At 36.6% G+C, this 17,971-nt stretch overlaps 1 protein-coding gene, 1 long non-coding RNA gene and 1 other non-coding gene across 9 annotated transcripts; 1 reads left to right on the forward strand and 2 right to left on the reverse strand.

The window, feature by feature from the left end:
* Nucleotides 1-227: 227 nt before the first annotated feature.
* Nucleotides 228-2,501, forward strand: LOC140177985 (uncharacterized). 2 transcript variants are annotated; one of them, XR_011869871.1, is made up of 2 exons: nucleotides 228-1,421; nucleotides 1,844-2,501. It is a non-coding gene; the product is annotated as an uncharacterized lncRNA (long non-coding RNA). The 2 variants fall into 2 exon arrangements; XR_011869872.1 differs by having other exon boundaries at nucleotides 228-1,392.
* A 3,391-nt stretch (nucleotides 2,502-5,892) lies between these two features.
* On the reverse strand, nucleotides 5,893-6,000 carry LOC112739100 (small nucleolar RNA R71). Its single transcript, XR_003170040.1, has one exon. It is a non-coding gene; the product is annotated as a small nucleolar RNA R71 (small nucleolar RNA).
* Nucleotides 6,001-12,264: 6,264 nt separating this feature from the next.
* LOC114925074 (tubulin-folding cofactor A-like) lies at nucleotides 12,265-17,662 on the reverse strand. 6 transcript variants are annotated; one of them, XR_011869870.1, is made up of 11 exons: nucleotides 17,346-17,662; nucleotides 16,934-17,093; nucleotides 16,741-16,848; nucleotides 16,581-16,628; nucleotides 14,241-16,494; nucleotides 13,946-14,032; nucleotides 13,228-13,333; nucleotides 12,971-13,029; nucleotides 12,755-12,874; nucleotides 12,536-12,604; nucleotides 12,265-12,440 (listed from the first exon to the last, which is right to left on the reverse strand). XR_011869870.1 is itself a non-coding variant. In XM_072212326.1 (8 exons), the coding sequence occupies exons 5-7, from the start codon at nucleotides 14,280-14,282 to the stop codon at nucleotides 13,232-13,234; spliced, it is 231 nt and encodes a 76-aa protein (XP_072068427.1). In that variant the 5' UTR covers nucleotides 14,283-16,494; nucleotides 16,581-16,628; nucleotides 16,741-16,848; nucleotides 16,934-17,093; nucleotides 17,346-17,662; the 3' UTR covers nucleotides 12,889-13,029; nucleotides 13,228-13,231. The 6 variants fall into 6 exon arrangements, 4 of the variants coding, with proteins under 4 accessions (XP_072068424.1, XP_072068427.1, XP_072068426.1 ...); XR_011869869.1 differs by having other exon boundaries at nucleotides 12,971-13,333; XM_072212326.1 differs by lacking the exons at nucleotides 12,265-12,440; nucleotides 12,536-12,604; nucleotides 12,755-12,874 and having other exon boundaries at nucleotides 12,889-13,029.
* Nucleotides 17,663-17,971: the final 309 nt, after the last annotated feature.

A 17,971-nucleotide genomic window follows, 5' to 3' on the forward strand; every position in this document is an offset into this window, starting at 1 on the left:
AATTAAAAATTAATATTTAATTTTAAAAATATAAAAATAAATAATTATTAAATATTCAAACTTTGTCATAAAAAAATAAGTTAAACACTAAATTATAAGCGTTATAGAATTTACTTTTTTTTCTTTTGCAAAAAGTACATGACATCATCAAAATGATTGATAGCTTATGCATCATTATTTGTGAACCGATTGTGTGTATTGGCTTCTAACTTATATTACCGATGGAATGTTGTAGTTGTCAAGTTTGCTAGGGCTGCTACTGGTGACGTGCAAACTCTTTTAGATGTTGATCTCAAACTCATTAGCTTTGACTTACACTCTAGACGGGGCACAAAATATCAGGAGAAGTCCATCTCCTATTCAACCGGTGAACATTCCGAGGTTGCTTGAGAAGGACATGCCGAGGTGGGGTTCTAATGTGCCTAATTTGGAAGAGTGGGAAGCGTTAAAACATCAAGCCGAGGACAAGTCGAATTCCAATTCAAGGATCCTTCCTTTGAGGGACTTAAACCTGAACGTTGTTTCTCAAGAAGGTCACTTAGAAGATGGTTCAGCGAAACAGAAAAGTGAAACTTCCTCGGATCAAGTAAGCCTAAGAAATATTAGCCTAAGAAATATCAACCTAAGAAAAAGGAGATAAATATTGAAGGGAAGATCATGGTGGCTGCTGGAATTGATGCATCCCAAGGATAAGTTGATGGCGACGAGGGTGATTGGATTCTTACTGTCAGCCGAAGTACTCATAGGAGATTTCTAAGAAGGAAAGCTAGACGTGAGTTCTATGACACATTATCTAGTAATCAAGATCAGCAAGATTTGGAAGAAAATGTCGATGATGTTACTGAACATGTTGGAGCTTCGTCTCAGCACATTGATGAGTGGATTTTATATGCTTTTTGGCATCATTTTCATATAGTTTTCATTATATTTTATTTAAGTTTTATTATGTTTTCATAGGTTTTAGTGCAAAATTCACATTTTTAGATTCTACTTTGAGTTTGTGTGTTTTATGGTGATTTCAGGTGTTTTCTGGCTGAAATTGAGGAGCTTGAGCAGAAGTTTGATTCAGAAGCAGAGAAAGGACTGCAGATGCTGTCAGGATCTGACCTTCGTGCACTTGAAGGAGCTTTTCTAGAGTTACAGAAGTCCAAATCGCGCTCTCTCAATGGCTATGGAAAACTAACATTCAGGGCTTTCCAGAAATATATAATAGTCCATACTTTGTTTCAAAAATAAAGGCCCAAAACTGGCGTTCAACGCCAGCCACCAGCCCTAGTCCTGGCGTCCAACGCCCACAAGGAGGTAGCTGGCGTCGAACGCCCTTTAGGGGGTCCCTAGCCAGCGTTCAATGCCCTTAAGGGACCCTAGCTCGTGGAGACACTCAAAGCTCAGGTCAAACACTCACCAAGTGGGCCCCAGAAGTGAATTTTCGCACTCCTAAGTCTAGTCTATCATATTTCTATAATTCTTAGTTAGCAGATCAGTATTTATATACAAGAGTTCACCCTTGTTACCGAATTCTTGCCCATTCGAACCTTTCATTGTATTTTTCTATTAGCATGAGTCACTAACCTCCTAAGGTTAAGGTTAAGAGCTCTGCTGAGTTTCATGGATCAATAATTTTCATTCAATATGTCTGATTCTATTCTCTTATGCAACCTCGTTCTTCATCTTATGAATTGAGGGTGACCTGATGAGCGGATAATTTATCCGCTTTTTGGCATTGTTTTTACATAGTTTTTAGTATGATTTAATTAGTTTTCAGTATATTTTTATTAGTTTTTAAATAAAAATTACATTTCTGGACTTTACTATGAGTTTGTGTATTTTTCTGTGATTTCAGGTATTTTTTGGCTGAAATTGAGGGACCTGGGCAAAAAAATCTGATTCAGAGGCTGAGAAAGGACTGCAAAAGCTGTTGGATTCTGACCCTCCTGCACTCGAAGTGGATTTTCTGGAGCTATAGAAGCCCAATTGGCGCCCTCTCAATTGCGTTGGAAAGTAGACATCTTGGGATTTCCATCAATGTATAATAGTCCATACTTTGCTCGAGTTTAGACGATGCAAACTGGCGTTTAACGCCAGCTTCCTGCCCTATTCTAGAGTTAAACGCCAGAAACAGGTTGCAAAGTGGAGTTAAACGCCAAAAACAGGTTACAAACTGGCGTTCAACTCCAAGAGAAGCCTCTACACGTGTAAAGCTCAATGCTCAGCTCAAGCACACACCAAGTGGGCCCCGGAAGTGGATTTCTGCATCATTTACTTATCTCTGTAACCCTAGTAACTAGTTTAGCATAAATAGGACTTTTTACTATTGTATTTACATCTTTGATCAGTTTTATGCTATCTTAGACCTTTATGGGGGCTGGCCATTCGGCCATGCCTGAACCTTCATCACTTATGTATTTTCAACGGTAGAGTTTCTACACACCATAGATTAAGGTGTGGAGCTCTGCTGTTCCTCATGAATTAATGCAAAGTACTAATATTTTTCTATTCAATTCAAGCTTATTCCTATTCTAAGATATTCATTCACACCCAAGAACATGATGAATGTGATGATTATGTGACGCTCATCACCATTCTCACCTATGAACGCATGCCTGACAACCACTTCCGTTCTACATGAAGATGAGATAGAATGAGTATCTCTTATATATCTAATACATGGGACCGAGTCCGAGATATTAGAGTCTTAGTGGTATAAGTTAGAACCCATGGACGGCCATTCCTGAGATCCGGAAAGTCTAAACCTTGTCTGTGGTATTCCGAGTAGGATCTGATAAGGGATGGCTGTGACGAACTTCAAACTCACGAGTGCTGGGCGTAGTGACAGACGCAAAAGGATAGTAAATCCTATTCCAGTATGATCGAGAACCGACAGATGATTAGCCATGCAATGACAGCGCATTGGACCATTTTCACAGAGAGGACGGGATGTAGCCATTGACAACGGTGATGCCCAACATACAGCTTTCCATGGAAAGGAGTATGAATGATTGGATGAAGACAGCAGGAAAGCAGAGGTTCAGGAAGAACAAAAGCATCTCTATACGCTTATCTGAAATTCTCACCAATGAATTACATAAGTATCTCTATCTTTATTTTACGTTTTATTTATCTTTTAATTATCAAATCTCTAAAACCATTTGAATCCGCCTGACTGAGATTTACAAGGTGATCATAGCTTGCTTCAGGCCGACAATCTCCGTGGGATCGACCCTTACTCACGTAAGGTTTATTACTTGGACGACCCAGTGCACTTGCTGGTTAGTTGTGCGAAGTTGTGACAAAGTGTGATTCACGTTTGAGAGCACCAAGTCTTTGGTGCCATTGTTGATGATCGCATTTTCGTGCACCAAGTTTTTGGCGCCGTTGCCGGGGAGGGAACAACAATTTCGCATTTGTTTTCGGCAACAACAGTGCCATGTTTTTGGTCCAGCAACAACACCAAGTTTTTGGCGCCGTTGCCGGAGATTGTTCGAGTTTGGACAACTGACGGTTCATCTTGTTGCTCAGATTAGGTAATTTTATTTTAATTTTAATCTTTTTATTTTTATTATTCTTATTTTCGAAAAAATAAAAGAAATATTTTCAAGGAAAAAAAATTCAAAAAAAAATTTTTATTCCATGTTCTTCAAAATTTTTAAGAAGGAATTTTGGAATTTCATGAGATATGTTGAAGCCTGGCTGGCTCTAAAGCCATGTCTAAATTCTTTTGGACTGAGGCTTCTTCTTTACATGCTTGAACTATGTATGCTGAAGCTTGGCTGGCTATTGGCCATGTCTAGTGTTTTAGACCGGAGCTTTCACTGAAAGCTTGGCTGGCTAGTGAGCCATGTCTAATTCCTGGACCGGAGTTTTAGACTAACATTGCAAGATTCCTGGAATTCCTATTAAAAATTTTGAAATCCTTATTTTCCTTTTTAAAAGAATTTTTGAAAAAAATCCAAAATTTTTTTATAAAATCATAAGAACCAAAAATTTGATGTTTCTTATTTGAGTCTAGAGTCAATTTTTAAGTTTGGTGTCAATTGCATGTTTATCTCTTTCTTGCATTTTTCAAAAATTCATGCATTACATTCTTCATGATCTTCAAGTTGTTCTTGGTAAGTCTTCTTATTTGATCTTTAATTTTTCTTGTTTTGCATCTTTTCTTGTTTCTCATATGCATTTTTGAATTATTAATGTCTCAACATTGAAAATTTCTAAGTTTGGTGTCTTGCATGTTTTTATTTTCTTAAAAATTTTTAAAAATAAGTTCTTGGTGTTCATCTTGACATTCAAAGTGTTCTTGGTGTTCATCTTGACATTCATAGTGTTCTTGCATGCATCATTTGTTTTGATCCAAAATTTTCATGCATTGAGTCTTTTTATTATTTTTCTCTTTCTTCATTAAAAATTCAAAAATAAAAAAAATATCTTTCCCATATTCTCTCATAAATTTTCGAAAATTTGAGTTGAATTTTTCAAAACTTTGTAAAATTTAGTTGTTTCTTATGAGTCAAGTCAATTTTTCAATTTAAAAATTCTATCTTTTTCAAATCTTTTTCAAAAATCAAATCTTTTTCATTTTTCTCTTATGATTTTCGAAAATTTCAAATTGATTTTCAAAAATCTTTTTCTTATTTTGTTTCATAATTTCAAAATCTTTACTAACAATTAATGTGATTGATTCAAAAATTTTAAAGTTTGTTACTTGCCTATTAAGAAAGGTCCAATCTTTAAATTTTAAATCCTATCTTTTTTGTTTCTTGTTAGTCAAGTAATCAACTTTAATTTTCAAAATCAAATCTTTTTAAATTTCTTTTTCAAATCTTTTTCAAAATAAGTTTCAATCACATCTTTTTCAAAATCTTTTCTAACTTCTTTTCAAAATTTGATTTTCAAATCTTTTTCAATTAACCACTTAACTTTTTGTTTGATTCTTATCTTTTTCAAAACTACCTAACTAACCCTCTCTCTCTAATTTTCGAAAATCCCTTCCCTCTTTTTCAAAATTCCTTTTTAATTAAATATTGTTTTAAATTTTAATTTGATTTAATTTTGTTTTCCTTTCTTAATTTTTGAATTTTAACTTTAAATTTAAATTAAAAACAAAAATAATTTTTCTTTTCAATTATTTTCGAAAATTCTCATCTCTCATCCCCTTCTGTTTATTTATTCATCTACTAACACCCCTCTTTCACTCAAGAATTCGAACCCATTCCTCTCCCCTGTGTTTGGATTCTTATCTTTTTCTTTTTGCTACTCTTCTCTTCTTATACTTACATAAAGGAATCTCTATACTGTGACATAGAGGATTCCATATTTTCTTTTGTGTTCTCTTCTTTTTCATATGAGCAGGAACAAGGATAAGAACATTCTTGTTGAGGCTGATCCTGAACCTGAAAGAACTCTGAAGAGGAAGCTAAGGGAAGCTAAAGCACAACTCTCTGGAGAAAATCTGACAGAAATTTTCGAAAATGAAGGAGACATGGCCAAAAATAATAACAATGCAAGGAAGATGCTTGGTGACTTTACTGCACCAAATTCTAATTTACATGGAAGAAGCATCTCAATCCCTGCCATTGGAGCAAACAATTTTGAGCTAAAACCTCAATTAGTTTCTCTGATGATACTGAATTTTTGCATCAAAATATCCTTTTCAGTTCTTAACTGAATTTTACATCAGAATATCCTTTTCAGTTCTTAACTGAATTTTTGCAGATCTGTGATACTGTTAAGACAAATGGGGTTGATCCCGAGGTCTACAGGCTTATGCTTTTCCCGTTTACTGTAAGAGACAGAGCTAGAATATGGTTGGACTCTCAACCTAAGGATAGCCTGAACTCTTGGGATAAGCTGGTTACGGCTTTCTTAGCCAAGTTCTTTCCTCCTCAAAAGCTTAGCAAGCTTAGAGTGGATGTTCAAACCTTCAGACAAAAAGAAGGTGAATCCCTCTATGAAGCTTGGGAGAGATACAAGCAACTGACCAAAAAGTGTCCTTCTGACATGCTTTCAGAATGGACCATCCTGGATATATTCTATGATGATCTGTCTGAATTATCTAAGATGTCATTAGACCATTCTACAGGCGAATCCATTCACCTAAAGAAAACACCTGCAGAAGCTCAGGAACTCATTGACATGGTTGCAAATAACCAGTTCATGTACACTTCTGAAAGGAATCCTGTGAGTAATGGGACGCCTCAGAGGAAGGGAGTTCTTGAAATTGATACTCTGAATGCCATATTGGCTTAGAACAAAATAGTGACTCAGCAAGTCAATATGATCTCTCAGAGTCTGAATGGATTGAAGGAATCATCCAACAGTACTATAGAGGCATCTTCTGAAGAAGAAGCTTATGATTCTGAGAACTCTGCAATAGCAGAGGTGAATTACATGGGGGAACCCTATGGAAACACCTATAATCCTTCATGGAGAAATCATCCAAATTTCTCATGGAAGGATCAACAAAAGCCTTAACAAGGCTTTAATAATGGTGGAAGAAACAGGTTTAGCAATAGCAAGCCTTTTCCATCATCCACTCAGCAACAAACAGAGAATTCTGAGCAGAATCCATCTAGCTTAGCAAATATAGTTTCTGATCTATCTAAGGCCACTTTGAGTTTCATGAATGAAACAAGGTCCTCCATTAGAAACTTGGAGGCACAAGTGGGCCAGCTGAGTAAAAGGATCACTGAAACTCCTCCTAGTACTCTCCCAAGCAATACAGAAGAAAATCCAAAGAGAGAGTGCAAGGCCATTGATTTGACCATCATGACCGAACCTACAAGGGAGGAGGAGGACGTAAATCCTAGTGAGGAAGACCTCCTGGGACGTTCAGTGACCAATAGGTAGTATCCCCTTGAGGAACCAAAGGAATCTGAGGCTCATCTAGAGACCATAGAGATTCCATTGAACCTCCTTCTGCCCTTCATGAGCTCTGATAAGTATTCTTCTTCTGAAGAGAATGAAGAAGTTACTGAAGAGCAAGTTGCTAAGTACCTTGGTGCAATCATGAAGTTAAATGCCAAATTATTTCGTAATGAGACTTGGGAAGATGAACCTCCCTTGCTCACCAATGAACTGAATGCATTGGATAGGCAAAAATTACCTCAAAAGAAACAGGATCCTGGTAAATTCCTAATTCCCTGTAACATAGGCACCATGACCTTTGAGAAAGCTCTGTGTGACCTGGGGTCAGGAATAAACTTAATGCCACTCTCTGTAATGGAGAAACTTGGGATCTTTGAGGTGCAAGATGCTAAAATCTCATTAGAGATGGCAGACAACTTAAGAAAACAGGCTTATGGACTAGTAGAGGACGTGTTAGTAAAGGTTAAAGGCCTTTACATCCCTGCTGATCTCATAATCCTAGACACTGGGAAGGATGATGATGAGTCCATCATCCTTGGAAGACCCTTTCTAGCCACAGCAAGAGCTGCGATTGATGTGGACAGAGGAGAGTTGGTCCTTCAACTGAATGAGGAAAACCTTGTGTTTAAAACTCAAGGATCTTCTTCTGTAACCATGGAGAGGAAGCATGAAAAGCTTCTCTCATTGCAGAGTCAACCAAAGCCCCTACAGTCAAACTCTAAGTTTGGTGTTGGGAGGTTCCAACCTTGCTCTGATTATCTGTGAGGCTCCATGAGAGCTCACTGTCAAGCTATTGACATTAAAGAAGCGCTTGTTGGGAGGCAACCCAATGTTATTTAATCATATCTATTTTATTTTCTTTTTGTTATTTCTTGTTTTATTAGGTTGATGATCATGTGGAGTCACAAAAACTACTGAAAAATCAAAAATAGAATAAAAAACAGCATTAAAAATAGCACACCCTGGAGGAGGAGCATTCTGGCATTTAAACGCCAGAAACAAGTATCTGTCTGGCATTTAACGCCAGAAACAAGCATCTACCTGGCGTTAAACGCCAGAAACAGGCTACATTTGGGCGTTTAACGCCAGAAACAAGTAGCAGTCTGGCGTTAAACGCCAGGATTGCACAGCAAGGGCGTTTTACACACCTAATTGGAGCAGAGATGTTAAGTCCTTGACCCCATTGGATCTGTGGATCCCACAGGATCCCCCACAGAATCTGTGGACCTCACAGGATCCCCATCTACCCCTCCTCTTTCTTCCTTTTCTCAAGGACGAGCAAACTTTCTAAGTTTGGTGTGGTAAAAGCATTGCTTTTTGTTTTTCCATAACCATTAATGGCACCTAAGGCCAGAGAAACCTCAAGAAAGAGGAAAAGAAAGGCAAAAGCTTCCACCTTCGAGTCATGAGAGATGAAGAGATTCATCTCAAGGGTCCATAGCTCAATAGTAGAGCATTTGACTGCACATCAAGAGATCATGGACCTCAACAAGAGTATGAGGAAATTCCTCACCATGAAATCCTTGAGATACCTCAAGGGATGCACTTCCCTCCACAAAACTATTGGGAGCAAATCAACACTTCCCTAGGAGAATTAAGCTCCAACATGGGACAACTAAGGATGGAGCACCAAGAGCACTCCATCATCCTCCATGAGATTAGAGAAGATCAAAGAGCTATGAGAGAGGAGCAACAAAGACAAGGAAGAGACATAGAGGAGCTCAAGAGCACCATTGGTTCTTCAAGAAGAGGAAGACGCCACCCTCACTAAGGTGGACCCATTCCTTAATCTCCTTGTTCTTATTTTCCTGTTTTTCGGTTTTTGAGCCTTATGTTTTAATTATGTTTGTGTCTTTACTATATGATCATTAGTGTTTAAATGTCTATGTCTTAAAGAATGTCCTATGAATCCATCACCTCTCTTAAATGAAAACTGTTTTAATTACAAAAGAACAAGAAGTACATGGTTTTGAATTCATCCTTGAAACTAGTTTAATTATTTTGATGTGGTGACAATACTTTTTGTTTTCTGAATGAATACTTGAACAGTGCATATGCCTTTTGATATTGTGGTTTATGAATGTTAAATATGTTGGCTCTTGAAAGAATGATGAAAAAGGAGAAATGTTATTGATAATCTGAAAATTCATAAAATTGATTCTTGAAGCAAGAAAAAGCAGTGAATAGAGAAAAGCTTGCAAAAAAAAAAGAGAAAAGAAAAATGGCAAAAAAAAAAAAAGAGAGAAAGAAAAAGAAAAAAAGCAAGCAGAAAAAGCCAAAAGCTCTTTAAACCAAAAGGCAAGAGCAAAAAGCCAATAGCCCTTAAAACCAAAAGGCAAGGGTAATAAAAAGGATCCAAGGCTTTGAGCATCAATGGATAGGAGGGCCTAAAGGAATAAAATCATAGCCTAAGCGGCTAAACCAAGCTGTCCCTAACCATGTGCTTGTGGCGTGAAGGTGTCAAGTGAAAACTTGAGACTGAGCGGTTAAAGTCGAGGTCCAAAGCAAAAGAAGAGTGTGCTTAAGAACCCTGGACACCTCTAATTGGGGACTTTAGCAAAGCTGAGTCACAATCTGAAAAGGTTCACCCAGTTATGTGTCTGTGGCATTTATGTATCCGGTGGTAATATTAGAAAACAAAGTGCTTAGGGCCACGGCCAAGACTCATAAAGTAGCTGTGTTCAAGAATCAACATACTGAACTAGGAGAATCAATAAAACTATCTAAATTCTAAGTTACTATAGATGCCAATCATTCTGAACTTCAAAGGATAAAGTGAGATGCCAAAACTATTCAAGCGGCAAAAAGCTACTAGTCCCGCTCATATGATTGGAGCTAAGTTTCATTGATATTTTGGAATTTATAGTACATTCTTTTCTTTTCATCCTATTTGATTTTCAGTTGCTTGGGGACAAGCAACAATTTAAGTTTAGTGTTGTGATGAGCGGATAATTTATACGCTTTTTGGCATTGTTTTTACATAGTTTTTAGTATGATTTAATTAGTTTTCAGTATATTTTTATTAGTTTTTAAATAAAAATCACATTTATGGACTTTACTATGAGTTTGTGTGTTTTTCTGTAATTTCAGGTATTTTCTGGCTGAAATTGAGGGACTTGAGCAAAAATCAGATTCAGAGGTTGAAGAAGGACTGCAGATGCTGTTGGATTTTGACCTCCCTGCACTCAAAGTGGATTTTCTGGAGCTACAGAACTTCAAATGAGGCACTCTCAATTGCGTTGGAAAGTAGACATCCAGGGTTTTTCAGAAATATATAATAGTCCATACTTTGCCTGAGTTTAGATGACGCAAACTGGCGTTCAACGCCAGCTTTCTGCCTTATTCTGGAGTTAAACGCCAGAAACAGGTTGCAAAGTGGAGTTAAACGCCAGAAACAGGTTACAAACTGGCGTTCAACTCCAAGAAAAGTCTCTACATGTGTAAAGCTCAATGCTCAGCCCAAGCACACACCAAGTGGGCCCCGGAAGTGGATTTCTGCATCATTTACTTATCTCTGTAACCCTAGTAACTAGTTTAGCATAAATAGGACTTTTTACTATTGTATTTACATCTTTGATCAATTTTATGCTATCTTAGACCTTTATGGGGGCTGGCCATTCGGCCATGCCTGAACCTTCATCACTTATGTATTTTCAACGGTAGAGTTTCTACACACCATAGATTAAGGTGTGGAGCTCTGCTGCTCCTCATGAATTAATGCAAAGTACTGTTGTTTTTCTATTCAATTCAAGCTTATTCCTATTCTAAGATATTCATTCGCACCCAAGAACATGATGAATGTGATGATTATGTGACGCTCATCACCATTCTCACCTATGAACACATGCCTGACAACCACTTCCGTTCTACATGAAGATGAGATAGAATGAGTATCTCTTAGATATCTAATACAGGGGACCGAGTCCGAGATATTAGAGTCTTCGTGGTATAAGTTAGAACCCATGGATGGCCATTCCTGAGATTCGGAAAGTCTAAACCTTGTCTGTGGTATTCCGAGTAGGATCCGGAAAGGGATGGCTGTGACGAGCTTCAAACTCACGAGTGCTGGGCGTAGTGACAGACGCAAAAGGATAGTAAATCCTATTCTAGTATGATCGAGAACCGACAGATGATTAGCCATGCAGTGACAGCGCATTGGACCATTTTCACAAAGAGGACGGGAAGTAGCCATTGACAACGGTGATGTCCAACATACAACTTGCCATGGAAGGGAGTAGGAATGATTGGATGAAGACACCAGGAGAGTAGAGGTTCAGGAGGAACGAAAGCATCTCTATACGCTTATCTGAAATTCTCACCAATGAATTACATAAGTACTTCTATTGTTATTTTATGTTTTATTTATCTTTTTATTATCAATTCACCATAACCATTTGAATCCGCCTGACTGAGATTTACAAGGTGACCATAGCTTGCTTCAAGCCGACAATCTCCGTGGGATCGACCCTTACTCACGTAAGGTTTATTACTTGGACGACCCAGTACACTTGTTGGTTAGTTGTGCATAGTTGTGACAAAGTGTGATTCACGTTTGAGAGCACCAAGTCTTTGGTGCCATTGTTGATGATCGCAATTTCGTGCACCATGACCCGTGACAATCACCCTTGTTCTACATGGATTCCGTGTGATTCCTTACCTGGATAGCATTGAACTAAAGCTAGAGATTGCATTGCAGATTCCTATAGAGCATCTGAGCAACTTTAGATATGTGACATATAATCCCGTTGACTATGGGTGTGTGAAGTTTTTGTGGCGTTAAGGCTAGAGTCAGAGAAGCAGCACTCTCTGATCCGGAAGATCTGCCTTGTCTGTGGCACCTTGAGTAGGATCGTGAAGGGGACACAACTAGAAAATTGCTTAATACAGATAGATTTACAGACAGATTTAGTCTTTGTTACAGACGGATTTTTGGTTACCGACGGATTTTTTTTGTCAAAAAATTACCGACGGATTTTTTCTCGGTAAATTCTGTCCTCCATTTCCCTGAATCGGCGAACTTTTCGACAAATTTTCTAACGGTAATTACAGACGGATTTTCCGTCAGTAATTACAAACGGATTTTCCGTCGGTAATTGGCAACATATTTTCTGATAGATTTTTTGTTTGTAATTTGAACCTTGGAAAATCATCCCACACTCTGAATACAAACAGAAAATTCGTCTGTAAATCCGTTAGTAAGGTAAAATAGCATTTTTTTAGATGTTTTTTTCTTATAAAATAAACTTAATTTCATACAAAATAAACATAAATTTAATGAATACAAATTTTCATCTAGTTTTTATCTAACTTGTATCCAAACATTTATAGTATTTTAAAATAACTAATATTTGATATTAGCAATAGAATCAAACATGATGTTTGGTTTTAACAATGTATCAAGAACAAAGACATTTAGTAATCTCCTCTAAATAGTCCAATATCATTAGTATATATTTCTTACAAGAGATAATCATTTATAAATTTATTTTGATCTAAATTGATTTTGTGATGAGGGCTTCACTTAATTTAATTTTTCTTGCATCCATCTTGTGAGCATGTCAATTTCCCATCAATTTTGCCTGTTAACAAGACAAAACAATAAAGCAGCATTAACATCTGTAAACAATCATGCAAAAGGGCCAAATAAATACAATTAACATGAATGAAATTCTACCTTGATTATTCAAAGTGCAAATATAGCCATGTCTCTTTCACTAGCTGCATTAACTACACATGCTGAACCCTGCTTTTACAATAGAAACACAGTAAGGGGACTGGTAATAGACACACACTAATTCGTAATATTCTAATAAGACAAAGTCAAGTCACTGGTGGTTTTCTTCTGATAACTTAAGAATGTAGAAACTAAAGTGCATTATCAATTTCTGTATACCTTTTTCAGACTGCATAGATGCTGGCAAATTGCATCTTGTCCTCCTTTCCTCAAAAGTTCAATGGAAACAGAAGTAACAGTGGATGCAGGTATTCGACCACCAGTCTTCTCTTCTACCCACTAATTGGATAAATATCTTTTAAAAAATTTATTCTATGCCAATATAAAAAAAAGCCAGCACAATCCAATAATAAAAAAGAACAAAGAGGCTTTTACATCACGCAGATTCGAAGATTTGTAGCCAAAGGCAGCATCTTTAGCAAACTCTGTGTCCCCTGCAGGAATGCTGGATATGAGGCTTATAGAAGATGTCATATTCATTCATTTTCAAATGTTCAACAACACATAACTAGAGAAGATTAAATCTTGTTAAACAAGTTTCATAACCTATTCCCATGTATGGTTGTTTCTGTGAGATGGAAGCTATGTAATACAAGCTCAATTTCTACAATCAAAAGTAGTGGTTAAACTACCTAGCTAAGCTTCAGTAGTTCCAACTACTTTCTCAACTTCAACAATGGTGTTTCGAGCATCATCGATTTCAGAACCTTCCTTCTCATTTGATTCCTCTAGCTCAGCCTAAAAGAGGACATAAAAATGGCCCACATGCCATGAATCAGAAGCATAACATATAGACTCAATTTTAAGCATATGCGCAACTTGGACTTGCTATTTGAAAACAGAGAAAACAAAACAAAAATATAGATCAAACATAATGAAGAAAGAAGTACAAATTATTTCAAACAAATAAATGAACCTTCATTGGCTTGCTTAAGAGAACAAAAGTAATTGCACAATAGATTTCTCTTTAGTTGTCAACTTCTATATTTCAGTTTAATACATTTTGGAAAAGATTTTGTTATAAAATTTTTTGGCAGAGTACCAATCAAAGCAGTGCCTCAATCTTCCACTAATAAAATAAATAAGTTGTTTATCACATTGAGATTATGATTAGATGAATAAAAATGAAGGGACACACAGGAATCAAATCAACAAATACCGCACTAATCAACTCAAAGATAACCCAACTCATAACATCATTAATGGGTACCAATACCATCATCCATTGGAAACAAAAATCCAAGGCATGAAATGCAAAGCATGTAAAATGTTTGCAACATGAGAAAACAGCACAAAACTAAGGCATAAGTTAATAACCATGGAAAAAGAAAACAAGAAAATGTACATTACCAATGCTCCTTTTAAATCCGCGAGTGCGGCCTCAAGGCACTTGTGGCAATCAGGAATCATCATCCTAGACTCAGCCAGCACATTTTCCTGTCCAAAATATCAAGTCAACAAACAAAACTTGTAATCATTATTCACCGTATCATCACTGACCTTAGTGATTTTCTAAAAACAATTAAGGAGGAAAATCCACACCCTACTAGGATGTACAATTTAAAAACTTCAATCTAATAATAACTATATTTAAAAACAATCACATATTTTTTTTTGCATAAATAGATAAATTGAAATTAGATACCTGTTGCTTGAGATCATAAGGGTCAGCACCCTTCTCCTTCATGTCAGCAGTTTTTGCAGTTTTTCTCTCAACTTCCTTCTCACAAGATACTAATAGAGTAGATACTTGATTGCTGGAATTACTATAGCTCTAAATTTATTTATCTCAAACCTTGCTTGTTTTACCTTTGGATATGATTCTTATAAATTCATGCATGATTATAAGTGGACTTATTGCAGTGAAGTTTTATCCATATTGAAGAACTACTAACGAGATTGTAGCATTACACTTCTGAAGTTTTATCCATATTGAAGAACTACTAAACTAAACAATCAAGAGATTTTTCTTGGTCTCGTTAGGTACTTGAGCAAAAGAGCCACTTAAGGAGTGCGATTATAGATGTGTAGTGCGATTTCTCACTCTAATTGAAGAAGTCCATCGTAGATCCCAGGCATCGATGAAGAATGCGAGACAACATTAGGGATGATGATGCAGGTTCAAAGCAGAAGCAGAACCAGCTGAAGAAGCCTCCATTGAAGAAGACAAAGACTGTGTTTAAGTGAAGAAGCCAACTGAAGAAGCCTCCATTTAAGCATGGATATTAGATTTACATCCATGATAAAGCATTCTATGCTGCTATTATAGATGTGTCCACAACTCCACATGAAGCATCCATTTAAGTGCATCTAATTGTGCATACCTAACTAAATAGACAGTCATCTATTCATATATAACTCGGTCATTGAAATTATTTGACTCTTAAGTCTTATCCCCACTATCTTAAAAGTTATATAACATACAAGATTTGATTGCCTAATAGTGTATATGCATTATCAACATCAAAATTGATCTCATTACTAAAATTAAGACCAATGGAGAATGCTAATATTTTTCTTCAATTTTTCGTAGTCACCACCTGAAGATTCTATTGTCAATTAATATGGACATTCTCAAATAGTATAATACAACAGAACCTCAAACTCTTAACAAGCTAAAGAAAGTCCAATGCAATGAAAATTGATTGAAAAGCATTATTAATTTGTAATAACTAATAACCATAACCAAAATAAAAGAAAAAACACACCTTCTGGTCATTTCTGGGAACACCATAACCACTGTAATACATCTGACCTACTAAGACCTACATGTTTATGTCCCCAGCTTTAGCTTCTTTCAGAGTGTCTCTAAACCACCGTTTCACACAATCTGCAACAACCGCTGAAAGTGGCACACGCCCATTGCTCTCAATTCCACTACTACTATCCATTTATGATTGATAACCCTTCTTCAAATCACTATAACTTCAACAACTTTCTTTTTTTTCTTTTTTGGGGGGGTTGGTAACTGCTAATGAGAGACTGGGAAAAAAGGGTTTCGTAAAGAAAAAGGTTGAATTTTTGGAAAACTAATGAAAAACTATCAAATAATGGGTATGTTTTAGATTGAGCTAAAAGCTTAAAACACTAAGAAATATAGTACACAGAACGGCAAACTGAATGGCAAAGCTAAAAACCTGCGGGTTCATTCAAAAAATTTTAACATAGGAGTTCAAGCACTGATGCTTCTCGATAAAATCACATCCAAGAATCAGGTCAAGCACTGATGATATAGGCAAGAATTTATACATGGAATTTGAGAGTAGCTAGCAACGTACCTTTTTGCTAAGATGAATAGTTGTAGACAAGACAGCTTAGTCCGTTACTATATATAGCTTGATGAGAAATTACAAAAGCATTGATAATGAATATTATTATTTAGTGTGCATAAAGATATATTCAAAGACATGCATGCAAGCAATGTCACCTTAAATTGGTAACCCCAATTCTATTGAAACGACTACTTGACACCTTACTCCTTAAATGTGAATGATAATGAAGAAGAGTATTATTGGAACAAGCATATCTGTATCTATCATAATCAAGTCTCTATCTTGGTGCACTCTGTGATCTAACCTTAGCTCTAGAAGAGTGCGTGTTAGACATGTAGTTGGGGTGCCCTGCATTGCCATGGAAGGAGCACTGTGCCTCCTAGATGATGACGAAGACAATAATATTTGTGGGCTGTTATCGGCAATTCTTGAACACACTTCTTCTTTTCCTTTCAATGACCTTAGTGGTGGTTTCCATGTGTCTACTTCCAAAATCTTGTCACTCATCTTCTCCTCATCGTCATCTCTGTTTTCTCTTTCTTTCATCCATCGCTCTAACCAAATCGAACCAAACCGTGCCCCCCTCTCCCACTTGCTGTTTCAGAAGTGTGCATTGGAACTACATCTCTGCCACCAGTTCAACAAGAAAACTTATGTGTTAATAACTACTAACATTTAGATGATTAATATGAGGAAGAATTAGAATTTTATACCTTTAAAATAGAAGATCCATTAAATTTAGTACTATATTCTTCAGGGACCTTCCAAGTCATAATTAAGAAAACCTCAGGTCACCAAGTTCAAATAGAACAACAAGGCAACACACAATAAACAAGTTTCAAGAGCACAATGACAAAAAGAAATATTAAATACCCTTGGTGAAGGCAGAACACGACCATCCACTTGAATAAAGCCGGTGCTTATAGAAATTTCACAATTTTGAAGCATAGGTTCAGAACCATAGTTACTGGTTGTTAGTGCCTAACAAAACAATATTTAATAAGCTTCCTTAACCAAGGCATAAGCAGTGTAACCACATCACTTAAAATTTAGAATAACAACGTACATCAGATAAAACCCTCATCCTCTCCAGTGACTTTTGCCTGGACTTCTCTACCAATGAAGCCCTTTGAAGCGTGGACAACATGGACTTCTCTACTAATGTTAAAACAGTCACTTCTTCAATACCATCATCACCATCCCTTCCACCTTTCTTTAGAGAAAACCTGCAAAATTCATCAAAATCAATATCAAACTATGAAAGTTAAAAACTATAGAAAGCAATGGCCTACCATGAATTTTAGGTCAAAGAAGCTTCGATTGCAGAAAATAATTCATCAAAATCAAAGTAAACATGCATATTCAAACAAAGCACAAAAGCAGAGTATGATAAACCTAAAACTAGCACAGAAAAATTGAGACCTAAGATTTATCACGAAGAACAGAATCACAAAATCAGGATATATATATATATACACCTGAAATTTGAGATGGTTACGAGAAGAATTGAGAGAGCGAGTTGAGATTAGATGGAAGAAGAGCTAGAGGGAGCAGATGTGATGAGAGTGGCGGCAGAGAGAGCTTTGCGACGATGGGAGTAGATGCGACAATGGGAGTAGATGCGACGAGAGCGGCGGCGGAGGGATCTCGTGCGACACAAGGGATGACAGAGAGAGATTGTGCGACGCAACGGCGGCAGCGGCGGTGGTAGAAGAAGCAGAAGTAGCAGCCACAGAGAGAATAAGTAGCTCATGCTATGGAGAGGAGAAGAAGCTCGTGTTTCATTTGGAAGAAGCTCGTGTTTCATTTAGGTTTAATTCAATATTTTCAACGGAAAATTTTAAATACAGACGGATTTTCTGTCTGTAATAATTTAATAAAATATAGCATTTTTGTCCATTTAATTACAGATGGATTTTCCGTCTGTAATCATTTCCCATGGAAAAAAAATTAATTTTTCCGACAGAATTATCGATGGATTCTCTTTTCCGTCTGTAATTTATACTAATTCATTTATTGTTTTCCAAAAAAAAATCCTTCTGAAATTCCGTCTGTATTTCCGTGGGATAAAATCCGTCAGAAATATCCATCTGTAATAACTAGT

This window comes from Arachis hypogaea, chromosome 13 (assembly GCF_003086295.3).
Source record: "Arachis hypogaea cultivar Tifrunner chromosome 13, arahy.Tifrunner.gnm2.J5K5, whole genome shotgun sequence".
Taxonomy (NCBI): Eukaryota; Viridiplantae; Streptophyta; class Magnoliopsida; order Fabales; family Fabaceae; genus Arachis; species Arachis hypogaea.

Bases quoted from the DNA above. Each gene is read 5' to 3' on its own strand.
- LOC114925074 (XM_072212323.1), bottom strand. From the start codon at position 13,075: ATGAATATGACATCTTCTATAAGCCTCATATCCAGCATTCCTGCAGGG. The intron at 12,875-12,970 runs GTAAAAGCCTCT...TTATCCAATTAG, and splicing joins AATCTTCGAATCTGCGTGAT to TGGGTAGAAGAGAAGACTGG. The intron at 12,605-12,754 runs GTATACAGAAAT...TTGTAAAAGCAG, and splicing joins ATCTATGCAGTCTGAAAAAG to GGTTCAGCATGTGTAGTTAA.